Source organism: Ceratotherium simum, chromosome 18 (assembly GCF_057802395.1).
Source record: "Ceratotherium simum simum isolate JZ-2026a chromosome 18, ASM5780239v1, whole genome shotgun sequence".
Lineage (NCBI taxonomy): Eukaryota > Metazoa > Chordata > Mammalia > Perissodactyla > Rhinocerotidae > Ceratotherium > Ceratotherium simum.
Window position 1 is genome coordinate 11,846,133 of NC_141917.1, and position 14,640 is coordinate 11,860,772.

The 14,640-nt window shown below is 37.6% G+C and overlaps 1 protein-coding gene across 1 annotated transcript in view; it reads right to left on the reverse strand.

The window, feature by feature from the left end:
- DNAH5 (dynein axonemal heavy chain 5) overlaps positions 1-14,640 on the reverse strand; it is a 271,398-nt gene that overhangs the window by 117,529 nt on the left and 139,229 nt on the right. The window contains exons 36-40 of the mRNA XM_087443140.1: positions 7,872-8,050; positions 7,293-7,480; positions 6,769-6,963; positions 3,123-3,257; positions 1,766-1,873 (exon numbers count right to left, since the gene is read on the reverse strand). Of these exons, the coding sequence (XP_087299266.1) occupies positions 1,766-1,873; positions 3,123-3,257; positions 6,769-6,963; positions 7,293-7,480; positions 7,872-8,050 (805 nt within the window). The remainder of the gene's footprint in view (positions 1-1,765; positions 1,874-3,122; positions 3,258-6,768; positions 6,964-7,292; positions 7,481-7,871; positions 8,051-14,640) is intronic.

Here is a 14,640-nt window from a genome sequence, read left to right on the forward strand (position 1 = left end):
AAAAAAAAAAGAAGTAAGTTAAGAATAAAGGCTCAAATATCAAATGTATTTTAAATGTTTAATTTAGAAGATATTGAATAACTGAAAAACTTTGTAGCATATAAAGTTGACTGAAATTTTATATAGACTTCAAGCTATCTTTATAAATCTTGGTAGTTTTTATCTATAAAACACATATATGGAAGTTACTCTGCCAAACACTATTCCAAGTTTAATCTTAATAACACCACCCTGTGATCAGTACTATTGATATCTTCATTTTACAGATAAGGAAACTGAGGCACAGAGAGACTAAACAACTTACCCAAGATTATTACTTGTAAAGTTGTGGAGTTGAAGATTTGAACCCAAGAAATTCAGCTCCAGGTCCATGCTCTTAACCATCATGTTATACTTAAACCCCCTATAAATGACACTTTTATTTTTATTTAAATAATTTTTGGATAATAATCATGTATCATTATATGCTATGTATTTGCTCATCAGATTTTTCATATGCTACAAAATACTAATGTAGGTCACCTTATAAATTACTTTGTATTTATGCCTTTTAGGCAATACTGCAATTAATTTGGCCATATGATAAAGAAACCACTTGCAAAATGCATTATCACTCTTACTTGATTACAAGATTAAGATTTTTATATACTGACTTTTTAAAAGAAAAATATCCATTAAATACTACCATATTGGATTTTTATTACAAATATCTGCAAGGAATTGAAATGTATTTTATAAATATGAGCCAATCACCACTTCTATGCAACTTTTTTTCCCAAACTATTCTTCATAGGAAAGGAAATTGAGGCACAAGGTTTACATGATTCATTTCCATTCCTAGGAAGAATCTAAAAAGTTAAAGCTGCACCAAGGATCATGGGAAATCCAGACACCTAATGATCCACATAGCATGGTAGATCCTGCAGAACTCAAGGAGGAAATCACAAGTGATCCTGGGCCTGGGGGAAAAGTAGGATTGCTGAGGAGCCACATGAGATCACTGCAAATGACACTCAGAGGTAGGAGTCTGGAGATCAAAGCAACGTGGCAGACACCAGGGCCCCAGACAGAGCCAAGCCCAGCACAGGCAAGGCAGCCAGATGAGCCCCACTGGCTCCAGCTGACCCACCACATTTCATTTTGGAATCTGGTGTGGACAGGTTTCCATCAATAATAAGGCCACTAGCACATGGCCAACTGGACATGTGGACGTGTGGTTGTGCAATGGTAGGAGACCCCTGGCTGGAGGAGCTCTGTCAATGGCGTGCAACAGTGTCTCTTAAAACAGTATCACTGCCTTGGGTGTTGTTCTCGCAGAAGCCATAGATTTGGTCTACACCAGTTCCACTTGATTCCTATAGTGCCCATCAATGGATGAATGGATAAAGAAGATGTGGTATATATATACAATGGAATACTACTCAGCCGTAAAAAAGAGGGAATTACGCCATTTGCGACGACATGGATGGACCTTGAGGGTGTTATGCTAAGTGAAATAAGTCAGATGGAGAAAGACAATTACTGTATGATTTCATTCACATGTGAAAGATAAACAAACAAACACATAGATATGGAGAACAGATTGGTGGCTACCAGAGGGGAAGGAGGCAGAGGAGGGCGAAAAGGGTAAAGGGGCACATGTGTACGGTGACAGATGGAAACTAGACTTTTGGTGGTGTGACCTCAATAAAATAAATAAATAAATTTTAAAAAATAAAATAAATTCAGATGAAAGAGACACCGTGCTTGATGTCCTGTGAAATACCTGTCTACTAATTGCCATTTCCAATTCAGGGTACCCTGCCTTGTCCAGGAGAATATTTGGGAAGAGATCTTCAATCAAACTCAAAAATAAAGGTTCATCCTCATCAATCTAAAAAAGAAAAGAAAGGGAAATCAGACCAGCTATTCTGGCACAAGAATAGCAATGTATAGATAAACTGGAAATGTCCAACACAGCCCATAACAGCCCATTAATTAATGATTATTTTATAATAACTATTAACATATAAAATATCAACTTCATTGAAGTTGAGGAATATTTGCTTCAAGTTTCCCATAAATTAAAAAGTATTTAAAGAAAAAAAAGAAGAAGAAAGGGAGGAAAAAGAGAGAGAAAAAAAGGATGGAAATGGAAGGAAAGAAAATATTGCCTACACGACAACCTTTCCATAAAATAACCAGTTTGAGGAGCTACTACATAGCCTACAATTTCTAATTTTTTTTAAACAGTTTTATTTATTTATTTATTTATTTATTTATTTATTTATTTATTTATTTATTTATTTATTTTGTGAGGAAGATCAGCCCTGAGCTAACATCCATGCTAATCCTCCTCTTTTTGCTGAGGAAGACTGGCTCTGAGCTAACATCTATTGCCAATCCTCCTCCTTTTTTCTTTTTTCCCCAAAGCCCCAGTAGATAGTTGTATGTCATAGTTGCACATCCTTCTAGTTGCTGTATGTGGGACGCGGCCTCAGCATGGCCGGAGAAGTGGTGCATCAGTGCACGCCTGGGACCCGAACCCCGGCCGCCAGTAGCTGAGCGCGCGCACTTAACCGCTAAGCCACGGAGCCGGCCCTACAATTTCTAATTTAAACTAAAAAGAATTTTTTAAATGAGAGATAGCAACAAATTCATGAATTAGAATTTGGTTTATACTTTTATTTTGAAATAAAAATATAACTTTCTGTCATCCTGTACATAGATTTACTGATACTGGACAACTGATTATCAGTCTCTACTGTGAAATGAAAGAGTATGAAATTATTACACACTTTTAACATTTACATAAAATTTCCTGCCAGGCTCTACAGACTTTAAAGAAGGTGAGATTTTAGCTCTAAAACACAAAAATGATTCAAGCTATTTGGAAACTTAACGTGTGGATTTTTAAAAATCCATTTCAGTTCTATTGGAATAGGCGTATGTTAGACGAGATGTGAGTCACCACAAAAATAACTTCTGAAAAAGTATAATTTAAAGTTATGCTCTCTAGCACTTTATCTGATAATTAAGCATTTTAAATGAGCATTTTAAATAAATATTTCCAAATCTCATTTGTGCTTAGTTAGTTGAACTGATATTAAAGCAGATGGAACATTTTCATCTGTGAATCTTACCAGTTTAGAAAGGTTCATGTCTCGCAGTACACGCATGACGATTGTGGATTCTGTATCTGTGGGGTGGGCTCTTTTTGCTGCTCCCAAAGTTCTCAGAACTGACAGAATGTTACGCAGACCAAAGTCATAATGTACCTGAAGAATTTGAGGTACACTGGGCTTATTTTCAATATTAACTTACCTATGGAAACTATACAAATTTGACAGAAGACCTATTCGGAATAATGAATATACGCTGATTTTCCTTTAGAAACTTTGTACAGTTTGTGGAGCAATAAATCTTTTTATCAATATATTTTTTGAGCAAATAGAGAATGCCCGAAGGAGTCCTCTCATGTCCCATCATTAATTTAAGCCCTTAGATCTGAACTAATAGGTATATCTTGACAGAGAGAAAGGAAGACATTCCCTCTTAGAGTATACATGTCCCCTTGAGACTCTTCTTAATCAATCATTCATAAGAAAATTTTCTCAATCTCTAAAGCTAAAATTCTGAACCAAAATTAAACTGAAACCTCACTCATGACACATACAGATATATAGATAGATAAGCAAAAAGATAAGCCTATTGAGGAGGAAGAGGAGGAGCTACATTCCAGGATTACCTAGAAGAGGGAAGAATAAAAACAAATCAGAAAACCAAGACCCCAGCTTTGTTATTCCCTTGACATAGATATTTATAAAAGCTCAATCACGCCAAATTCCAGCACATGTAAAGTGAATAATTAAAAATCAATTATCCAACCACCATGGAAAACAGTATGGCAGTTCCTCAAAAAATTAAAAATAGAACTACCATACGATCCAGCAATTCCACTTCTGGGTATATATCCAAAAGAATTGAAAGCTGGGTCTCAAAGAGATAATTTGCACACCCATGTTCAGAGCACCATTATTCACAATCGCCAAGAGGTCAAAGCAACCCAAATGCCCATTGACAGATGAATGGATAAATAAAATGTGGCATATATCTATGATGAAATGTTATTCGGCCATATAAAGGAAGCAAATCCTGTCACATGCTACCCCATGGATGAACCTTGAGGACATTATGCTAAGTAAAATAAGCCAGTCACAAAAAGACAAATACTGTATGATCCACTTATATGAGGTATCTAAAGTAGTCAAATGCATAGACACAGAAAGTAGAATGGTAGTTATCACGGGCAGAGGGGGTAGGGAAAGAGAGGAGTTGTTGTTTAATGGATATAGAGTTTCGGTTTTACAAGATGAAAAAGTCATGGAGATCTGTTTCACAGCATTGTGAATATACTTAACGCTACTGAACTGTACGCTTAAAAATGGTTAAGACGGTAAATTTAATGCTATACATTTTTTACCAAAATAAAAAAAAAAAAACTATAGAAAAAAACTGCTAAGGTAATTGGGAGCAGTATGCATCACTTAATACTAATCATTTGGAGGATGCAGCACATAAAAATATTCAGATTGAATTCCTGCCTTCAAGGAGTTTAAATTCTAACAGAGATAATAAAATAAAAATGTGAGTGAACTTGCATAAAAGTAAGGATGACTTGAAAGTGCTGGTGGGTGGAAGTAATTAAGGAAACCTTATCAAAATTGGACTCAGTTAAATCTGTAGGCATGAAGTGAGATTCACAGAATGTTCACCAAGAGATCAGCATGGGGCCAATCTTCTTGTATGCATTGACTCATTTCATTTCACAATGACCTTGTGAACAAGGGCTGTAGAAGTGAAGAAGTAGAAATAAAGTACTAGAGAAGAAGAGGGCAGGAGTCAGTGACGTGGGGAGTTTTTCTACCTGCAAGAAACAGCATGGAAAAATATTTCTTTGACAGAGGAAAAGGGAAGAATGAGTAAAGGCTGCAACAAGCAGAGGAAACCAAGAATGTTTTGAGTGGGAATGTAATTTAGTTGAACCTATGAGTATAAAAAATAATCTAGATTCAAAGAAGTTTGGAATGGAGGCCAGACTGAGGAGAGGGATCAAAGTGTTCTACATGTTAGGAGGTTGTATTTATGTTATATTTTTATGTTTATTGCAATGTATTATCATTTTGAGCATCCTTTTAGTAATTTTTATTTATATGTTATAGAAATTCGTAGCATGATCCCCGCCTCCTGGTGTTTGTTCCCTTGTAGGAACTTTTCCCCTTGAGTGTGATAGGATCTGTAATTTGCTTCTAACCAATAGAATACAGTAAAGATGACAGATTGTATGTGATTACGTGCATGTGATTATGTGGTCACATTACATAAGATATGTGATGGTTAATTTTATGTGTCAACTTGACTGGGACACGGATGCCTAGATAGCTGATTAAACTTTATTTCTGAGTGTGCCTGTGAGGGTGTTTCTGGAAGAGATTAGCATTTGAATTGGTGGACTGAGTAAAGAAGATGGCCCTCCTCAATGTGGGTGGGCACTATCCCACCCCTTGAGGATCCGAATACAACAAAAAGGTGGAGGAAAGTTGGCTTCACCCTCTGTCTGTGTGATTGCTGAACTGGGATATCAATCTTCTGCCCTTTAATGCTCCTGGTCTCTGGCTCTCAGACATGGACTGGAATCTACACCATCAACCCTTCAAGCTACACCATCAGCTTTCCTGGGTCTCCACCTTCCAGATGACAGATCATGGGACTTCTTAGCCTCCATAACTGCATAAGCCAATACCTTATAATAAATCTCTTTATATATATACATATATATCTTCATTCTATTTCTCTGGAGAATCCTGACTAATACAAGATTGTAGCACTCATCTTGCTGGAAACTCTTTCTCTTGCTGACTTCAAGAAAGCAAGCGGCCATGTTGGGGAATCCCAATTGCACTTAGCCTGTGGGAACTGAAGGTGACCTTCTCTAGCTGACAGCCAGCAAGAAACTGAATCTCTCAGTATTACAACCTCAACAAACAGAATTCTGCCAACAATCTGAGTGAGCTTGGGAGTAAATCTTTCCCAGGTCAAGCATCAGATGAAACTGCAGCCCTGGCCAAGACTCGATTGCAGCCTTGTTAGACTCTAAGCAGAGGACCCAGCCAAGCTGTGCCAGGACTCCTGGCCACAGAAACTGTGGAATAATAATTGTGTATTTTTTTAAGCCAATAAATTTGTGGTAACATTGTTACACAGCAACAGATAACTAATACAGAAGTAATATATGATTAATTTCATGCCTCTTAACTCTGAAACCATATGATGTCAGAACTTGCTACTTCAAACAGTATAGGAAACTAGCAAGAAAGTTACAGCAGATAAGACAGATAATTAGCAAAGCTTGGCCGAATACCTGAGTGAGCTTGGAAGTGAGAAGAGTAACTGATTAAGAGGTTCCTGAAAACCATGGGGACATATAACACATATTATGATGAATGTACAGATGGGATAAAGAACAAATATTAATATCCATAAGTTTTTGGCTCTTAAATCAGTTCAGATAGTATTCACTTCATTTCTATGCTGTAAATATTAAATTCTTTAAATGCATTTCTTAATAAAACGAGGCATATAAAATTATTTTTGTAATGATACAACTTTCTACTTTGTATCAATATGGTACTTTGTCAACAACCCCAGTCACAATTTTCCAAAATGAGAACATTTAACTGAATAGAAAAATTAAACATGCATAGTACAGAGACCTTCAGAATGCCACACCTGCTTAGAAAGCTGCTCCTCACACAGCTTGTAGAGTGTGAAAAACTTCCTGGCCAAAACAATGTTATCAATGAAGCCACAACTAGCCAACTTCACCCTTATGATAATCTGTCGGTCAGGGACCATCATGGCCACGGAGCGGAAGTTAATCTTCAAGTTTTCAGGGAGTTCCTGCCGCCCAGCATAGCCAGGATTCTACGCAGAAAATAAAATCCAAGGAGGAATGATACAATCATGGGACAAACAGACATCAGCATAATATTAAAAGATTCATTATGTAAAACAACAAATCTGGAATGACAACCAGAGAACTCATTTACATATCTCACTCTCCTTTTAAGTGGAGAGACTAAGTCATGGGTTATTAATACGAGCTTTGTTTAACACCAAAGGCTTTCAAATCAGGAGTGAAAATTACAGTCCTAATTTCCATTCATGGAAAATAGGTAACACATGACCAGGAAGATGCAGGAAAACTGTGATAAGAAGGCTGAAATTCAGTAGCTCGTCTTATGGTTCCTTACCATGGTTAGAAAAAGTCCAAATTCAGGGTTCATAGTCACGTTATCTCCATCAGTAAAAATAAAAGATTTTTTACGCTCCTTTTTACATGTCAGAATAATGGAAATTTGCTGGGCTGCAACTGAGAGAACTGGTAAATCGATACGATTAAATTCATCAAAACAACCCCAGGATCCAGACTGTGCCAGTCCTTAAAAAGGAAATTAAATAGAAAATCCAATTAGTATGTAATTCTGGAAAGCCAAGGAAAAGGGCATTATGCAGCTGCAAGACAAGCCAGAGATAAGTTTGTTCAAAAATAAAATTGAACAAATAGATTGTGCATAAAGCGCCCCCAAATAGCTCACGATGTGGCATTTTATCTGTAAACACTCAGCCTGCAGTGATAAAAAACATTACAAAAGGCAAATGATATCGACACTTGACCCACACAACACTGGTAAGATTCAGATTTTACAAAAAGTTTTACAAAGTTGAAGAATGACTCTAAAATATAGCCAGTTGCTAAAAAATCTTAACAAGATATTACTCCTTAACTGAAATTGCTCATCAGATTAAAAAAAAATAATAATAACCCTCACCTTTAAAAATCCGTCCAAGTCCTCGGAAATCCATCTGATCTGAACAATTGAAGACCACAACGTATTTCCCAAGACATCGTCCCATATCCTTGGTAGTCTCTGTCTTGCCTGTTCCTGCTGGTCCAGCGGGGGCTCCCCCCATGCTCATCCCCAGAGCTTGAGCCAATGTGATATAACACCTTGAGGGGGAGAGACATCACTAGAACCACACCATGGGCATCTCCAAGATACTTCTGAGACATCACAGTGAACTGAAACCCATACTAAATTAAAAAAACAGAAGATCCAGGCAGGCCATTGTCTCTACATAACATTTTCAAAAATGCATCCTAAAACACACTTATCTTTATGGATATTAACATGTATTGAAAAAAGAAGAGGTGGTCTATGGTCAAATAAGTTTGAAAACTCCTTTTCAAAAAGGTTAAACAGGCTTTATTATGATAATATATATTGAGCGCCCCCAAGTATGAAAAACAGCACATAATGTTCTGAAACTTATTTGACAACTTTTTCGCAGAAATCTACCAACATCTAAAAAATAGTATTCTAGGAAACAGATTGGGAACCATTAAAGGAGTCCTAGAGGGTTTGAGTGCCAGCATAGCGGTTGCACTGAAGCCCCATCTAGCAGAGAAACACTCAGGTACATCTCATGGAAGCTGTGAGAATCCGTCAGAGAAAGAGGCACATTGTTAGACCTGTCTACATTTCTTATCAAGCAGATGAGATGCCTCTATCAGCCTTTGATTTCTGCTGCCCTCTGTCTGAAGTGACAGCAGTAGTTAGAACAATTCCAATCTTCTCTATCTGTGCTCAGAAGTGGAAGGAAGGACTAATCATGAAAAACACTAGGACCTTTCAGAGAAAGGTGCTATATATTTTTAGCGTATTATAATGACTATTTTATCCTCTAAAATATCTGCAACTCCATCCACATAACATCGAGCTTCCCAGAGACCACAGCAGCCAGTGTTGTTGAATTTTCTCAGGGCAGTCAGCGAAAGGCTGACAAGAAGCCAATGCCTCTGGCCTTTGACTATTTTTAGGTATTAATTTTAGTGAGGAATTCTTTTGTAAAAGGGCAGCAAAACTTGCAACGGAATCCCAGTGGCCAGCAAAAAATGGTGACTGACTTCACCCATAATCAAGTCAGAGAAAAACAAACCAGTGAACACTTAGGGTGAAACAGGCTGAAACAAACTTCATATCACCTTCACTTATATACTTATCAATACTACTTTGCTTTTAAAGCTCTCAAATTTTTAATACAGAGCAATGTACAAGATAATAAATATAGTGAAAGAACCAAGTTGCAGAAAAGTTTGTGTAGTCTGATATCTATATATAAATATTACATATCTTGACGTGTATATAAACATGTGACAGAACCAGTCTAGGAGCAGTGAATAAATCATGGGGGTTTATTTGGCAACTTTTTAAAAAGAGCTGACATCCTAAAGGAAGGAAACAGATTATTTAAAAACAGGAAACACAGTCCCTCCTTTCCGGCACACTGCGGTGCTTGTAGTCGGCCCGACCCTGGGATGTGGAGAATTAAAATGCTGGGCAAGTGACGTCAGCATCATGGCAGAGTGAGCTTTCCCGTGAACTCTTCCCCCGACAAGATACAACAAAAGCAACAGCCACAGACCAACAACGGAATCCCAGACACTGAAAACCTAGAGCGGAGGGATCCACACTGCCGCACATCTGAGAGCGGAACGTGCTGGGCCCCCGGAGGAAGTGGGGAGAGGTAAGGAGAACTCTGCTCCCCCCCCCATCAGATCAGCGATCCAGGTCCCCGCGGATCCCAGAGAGGGGGGAGGGGCGGCCCTCGGCGGGGAAACTGTGGCTCTTCGGACTCTCTTAGCCAGTGGGAAACTCCCGCACAGAGGACTCAGAGGAGCCACAGGGCTATCATCAACATCTGAGCACCCCAGAGAGCGGATAAAGAGGGGCAAACGAGAAGCCTCCCACGTCAGGGACCCAGAGGGCAAAAGAGAGAGCTCCCCCCTCCCCGCAACCCGGAGTCTGCAGCTCGACCAGACCAGACCTAGCGATCCGAGGCAGTCCTGATCAAACGACTGGACCCGTGGATCGCAGCGGGAAAAAAAAAAAAAAAACTGCGGATCGCAGCAGAAAAACCGGGGCAGAACGCAGGGAGCTTAGACTACACAGCCCTTTACCACCAGACAGTGGCGGCAGGTGGAAATTGCAACCAGAGACTTCCAGGATGAGGAAAAACAAAACCAACACAGGAACCACAATGCAAAAATATATGAAATCACCAGACCAGAAACAAAATGACAAGCACCCAGAAATCAACCTCGAAGACACAGAAATCCATAAACTAAATGACAGAGATTTCAAAATAGCTATCATAAAAACACTCAATGAAATACGAGACAACACAGACAAACAATTCAATGAGATTAGGAGTTTCTTCACAAAAGAGATTGAAATCATAAAGAAAAACCAATCAGTGCTGATGGAGATGAAGAACACAATGGAGGAGATAAAGGAGAATCTGGAATCTTTAAAGAACAGAGCTGACAATATGGAGGAAAGAATTAATACTTTAGAGGATAGGAATACAGATATACTCCAGATGGAAGAAGAGAGAGAACTGAGACTAAAAAGAAATGAAGAAAGACTCCGAGAAATATCTGACTCTATTAGAAAATGTAACATAAGAATTATAGGTATTCCTGAGGGAGAGGAGAGGAAAAGAGGAACAGAGAGCCTATTCAAGGAAATAATAGCTGAAAATTTCCCAAATCTGGGGAAGGAGCAGGAAATACCAGTAAGCGAAGCCAACAGGACACCTATATACATTAACAGACAAAGCCCTTCACCATGACACCTAGTGGTAAGGCTAGCCAGGGTCAACGACAAAGAAACAATATTAAGGGCAGCTAGACAAAAACAAAAAATAACGTACAAAGGAACTCCCATCAGGCTCTCAGCGGATTTCTCAACAGAAACTTTTCAGGCTAAGAGACTGGAATGATATATTCAAAATACTGAAAGACAGAAACTTTCAGCCAAGAATACTCTATCCAGCAAAAATATCCTTCAAATATGATGGAGAAATAGTAACTCTCCCAGATAAACAAAAGCTAAGGGAGTTCATGGCCACGAGACCCCCACTACAAGAAATACTCAAGAAGGCCCTCAGGTCTGAAAAAAAGAAGAGAAAGGGAACACAAAGCTTGGAGGAAGGAGAAAAGTAGGTAGACAAAATCAGAGAAATAGTAGATCTTTATCAGAATAGGTTAGAAACCACTTAAATACTAAACTCAAAGATCAAAGGAAGAAATTCACCAAAAATAAATTTAACCTCATCACTGTAAACACACAGCCACAACACAAGATAGAATAAGGTATAACAAGAGCAACTTAGAAGGGGAAGAGGAAAGTGACTGAATTTACTTAGTATAAGGAAATAGGAGGCTATCAGATAATGGACTATCTCATACACAAGATTTTTTGCCCAAACCTCAAGGTAACCACTAAACAAATAATCAAAGCAAAACCACATATGATAAACAAAGAGAAAACTAGAAGAATCATAAGACAGAACAGCCAAACTGAATTGGCAGTCCAAAACAAATGGGACAAGAAACAAAGGAAATGCAAAAGAACCAGAAAATAAGTGACAAAACAGCAACATTAAGCCCTCATATATCAATAATTACCCTAAATGTAAATGGATTGAACTCTCCAATCAAAAGATACAGAGTGGCAGGATGGATTAAAAAGCAAGACCCAACAATATGCTGCCTTCAGGAAACACATCTTAGCACTAAAGACAAGCACAGGCTCAGAGTGAAAGGATGGAAGACAGTACTCTAAGCTAATGGCAAACAAAAGAAAGCAGGTGTTGCCATACTCATATCAGACAAAGTAGACTTCAAGATAAAACAGGTTAAGAAAGACAAAGAAGGGAAATATATAATGATAAAAGGGACACTACATCAAGAAGACATATCACTTATAAATATATATGCACCCAACATAGGAGAACCAATGCACATAAAGCAACTATTAACAAACCTAAAAGGATAAATCAACAACAACACAATAATAGTAGGGGATCTTAACACCCCACTTACAGCAATGGATAGATCATCCAGACAAAAAGTTAATAAAGAAATATTAGACTTAAAAGAAAAACTGGACGAGATGGACCTAGTAGACATATACAGAGCACTCCATCCAAAAACAGCTGACTACACATTCTTCTCAAGTGCACATGGAACATTCTCTAGGATAGACCATATGTTGGGAAACAAAGCAAGCCTCAATAAATTTAAGAAGATTGAAATCATAACAAGCATCTTTTCAGACCATAAGGCTATGAAACTGGAAATGAACCATGAAAAAAAACTGGGAAAGTGACAAAAATGTGGAGACTAAACAACATGCTACTGAACAACCAATGGATCATTGATGAAATTAAAGGAGAAATCAAAAACTATCTGGAAACAAACGAAAATGATAACATGCCATATCAAACCATATGGGATGCAGCAAAAGCGGTCCTGAGAGGGAAACTCATAGCGATACAAGCCCACCTTAACAAACAAGAAAAAGCCCTAATAGGCAACCTTAAATTACACCTAACAGAACTAGAAAAAGAAGAACAAACAAAGCCCAAAGCCAGCAGAAGGAGAGAAATAATAAAAATCAGAGCAGAAATAAATGATATTGAGACCAAAAAAACAGTAGAAAGGATTAATGAAACAAAGAGTTGGTTCTTTGAGAAGATAAACAAAATTGACAAACCCTTAGCCAGGCTTACTAAGAAAAAAAGAGAAAAGGCTCAAGTAAATAAAATTAGAAATGAAAGAGGAGAAATTACAACGGATACCATGGAAATACAGAGGATTATAAGAGAATACTATGAGAAATTATATGCCAACAAACTGGACAATCTAGAAGAAATGGATAAATTCTTAGACTTATACAACCTCCCAAAATTGAACCAAGAAGAAATGGAGAATCTGAATAGACCAATAACAAGTAAAGAGATTGAAATAGTAATCAAAAACCTCCCAAAAATAAAAGTCCAGGACCAGATGGCTTCTCCAGTGAATTTTACCAAACATTCAAAGAAGATTTAATACCCATCCTCCTCAAACTATTCCAAAAAATAGAGGAAGATGGAACACTTCCTAAATCATTCTATGAGGCCAACATCACCCTGATACCAAAACCAGACAAAGACAATACAAAGAAAGAAAATTACAGGCCAATATCGCTGATGAACATTGATGCAAAAATCCTCAACAAAATATTGGCAAACCGAATACAACAATACATTAAAAAGATCATACACCATGATCAAGTGGGATTTATACCAGAGACGCAGGGATGGTTCAACATCCGCAAATCAATCAACGTGATACATCACATCAACAAAACAAAGAATAAAAACCACATGATCATCTCAATAGACGCAGAGAAGGCATTTGACAAGATACAACATCTATTTATGATAAAAACTCTCAACAAAATGGGAATAGAAGGAAAGTACCTCAACATAATAAAGGCCATATATGACAAACCCACAGCTAACATCATACTCAACGGGGAAAGACTGAAAGCCATTCCTATGAGAACAGGAACGAGGCAGGGCTGCCCACTCTCACCACTCCTGTTCAACATAGTACTGGAGGTGTTGGCCAGAGCAATTAGGCAAGAAAAAGGAATAAAAGGAATCCAAATAGGTAACGAAGAAGTGAAACTCTCACTATTTGCAGATGACATGATTGTATATATAGAAAACCCTAAAGAATCTGTTGGAAAACTATTAGAAACAATCAACAACTACAACAAAGTTGCAGGGTACAAAATCAATCTACAAAAATCAGTTGCATTTCTATATGCTAATAATGAACTAACAGAAAGAGAGCTCAAAAAGATAATACCATTTACAATTGCATCAAAAAGAATAAAATACCTAGGAATAAATCTTACCAAGGAGGTGAAGGACCTATACAATGAGAACTATAAGACATTATTGAGGGAAATCCATGATGACATAAAGAAATGGAAAGATATCCCATGCACGTGGATTGGAAGAATAAACATAGTTAAATGTCTATATTACCTAAAGCAATCTACAGATTCAATGCAATCCCAATCAGAATCCCAATGACATTCTTCACAGAAATAGAAAAAAGAATACTAAAATTTATATGGGGCAACAAAAGACCCCGAATAGCTAAAGAAATCCTAAAGAAAAAGAACAAAGCAGGAGGCATCACAATTCCTGACTTCAAAACATACTACAAAGCAATAGTAATCAAAACAGCATGGTACTGGTACAAAAACAGACACACAGATCAATGGAACATAATTGAAAGCCCAGAAATAAAACCACACATATACAGACAGCTAATTTTCGACAAAGGTGCTAAGAACATGCAATAGAGAAAGGAAAGTCTCTTCAATAAATGGTGTTGGGAAAACTGGACAGCCACATGCAAAAGAATGAAAGTGGACCATGTGCTATTGCCATTCACAAAAATTAACTCAAAATGGATCAAAGACCTGAAGGTGAGACCTGAAACTATAAAACTCATAGAAGAAAATATAGGCAACACACTATTTGACATTGGTTTTAAAGGAATCTTTTCGGATGACATGCCTACCCAGACTAGGGAAACTAAAGAAAAAATAAACAAGTGGGACTTTATCAGATTAAAGAGCTTTTATAAGACTAATGAAACCAGAATCAAGATGAACAAACAACCAACCA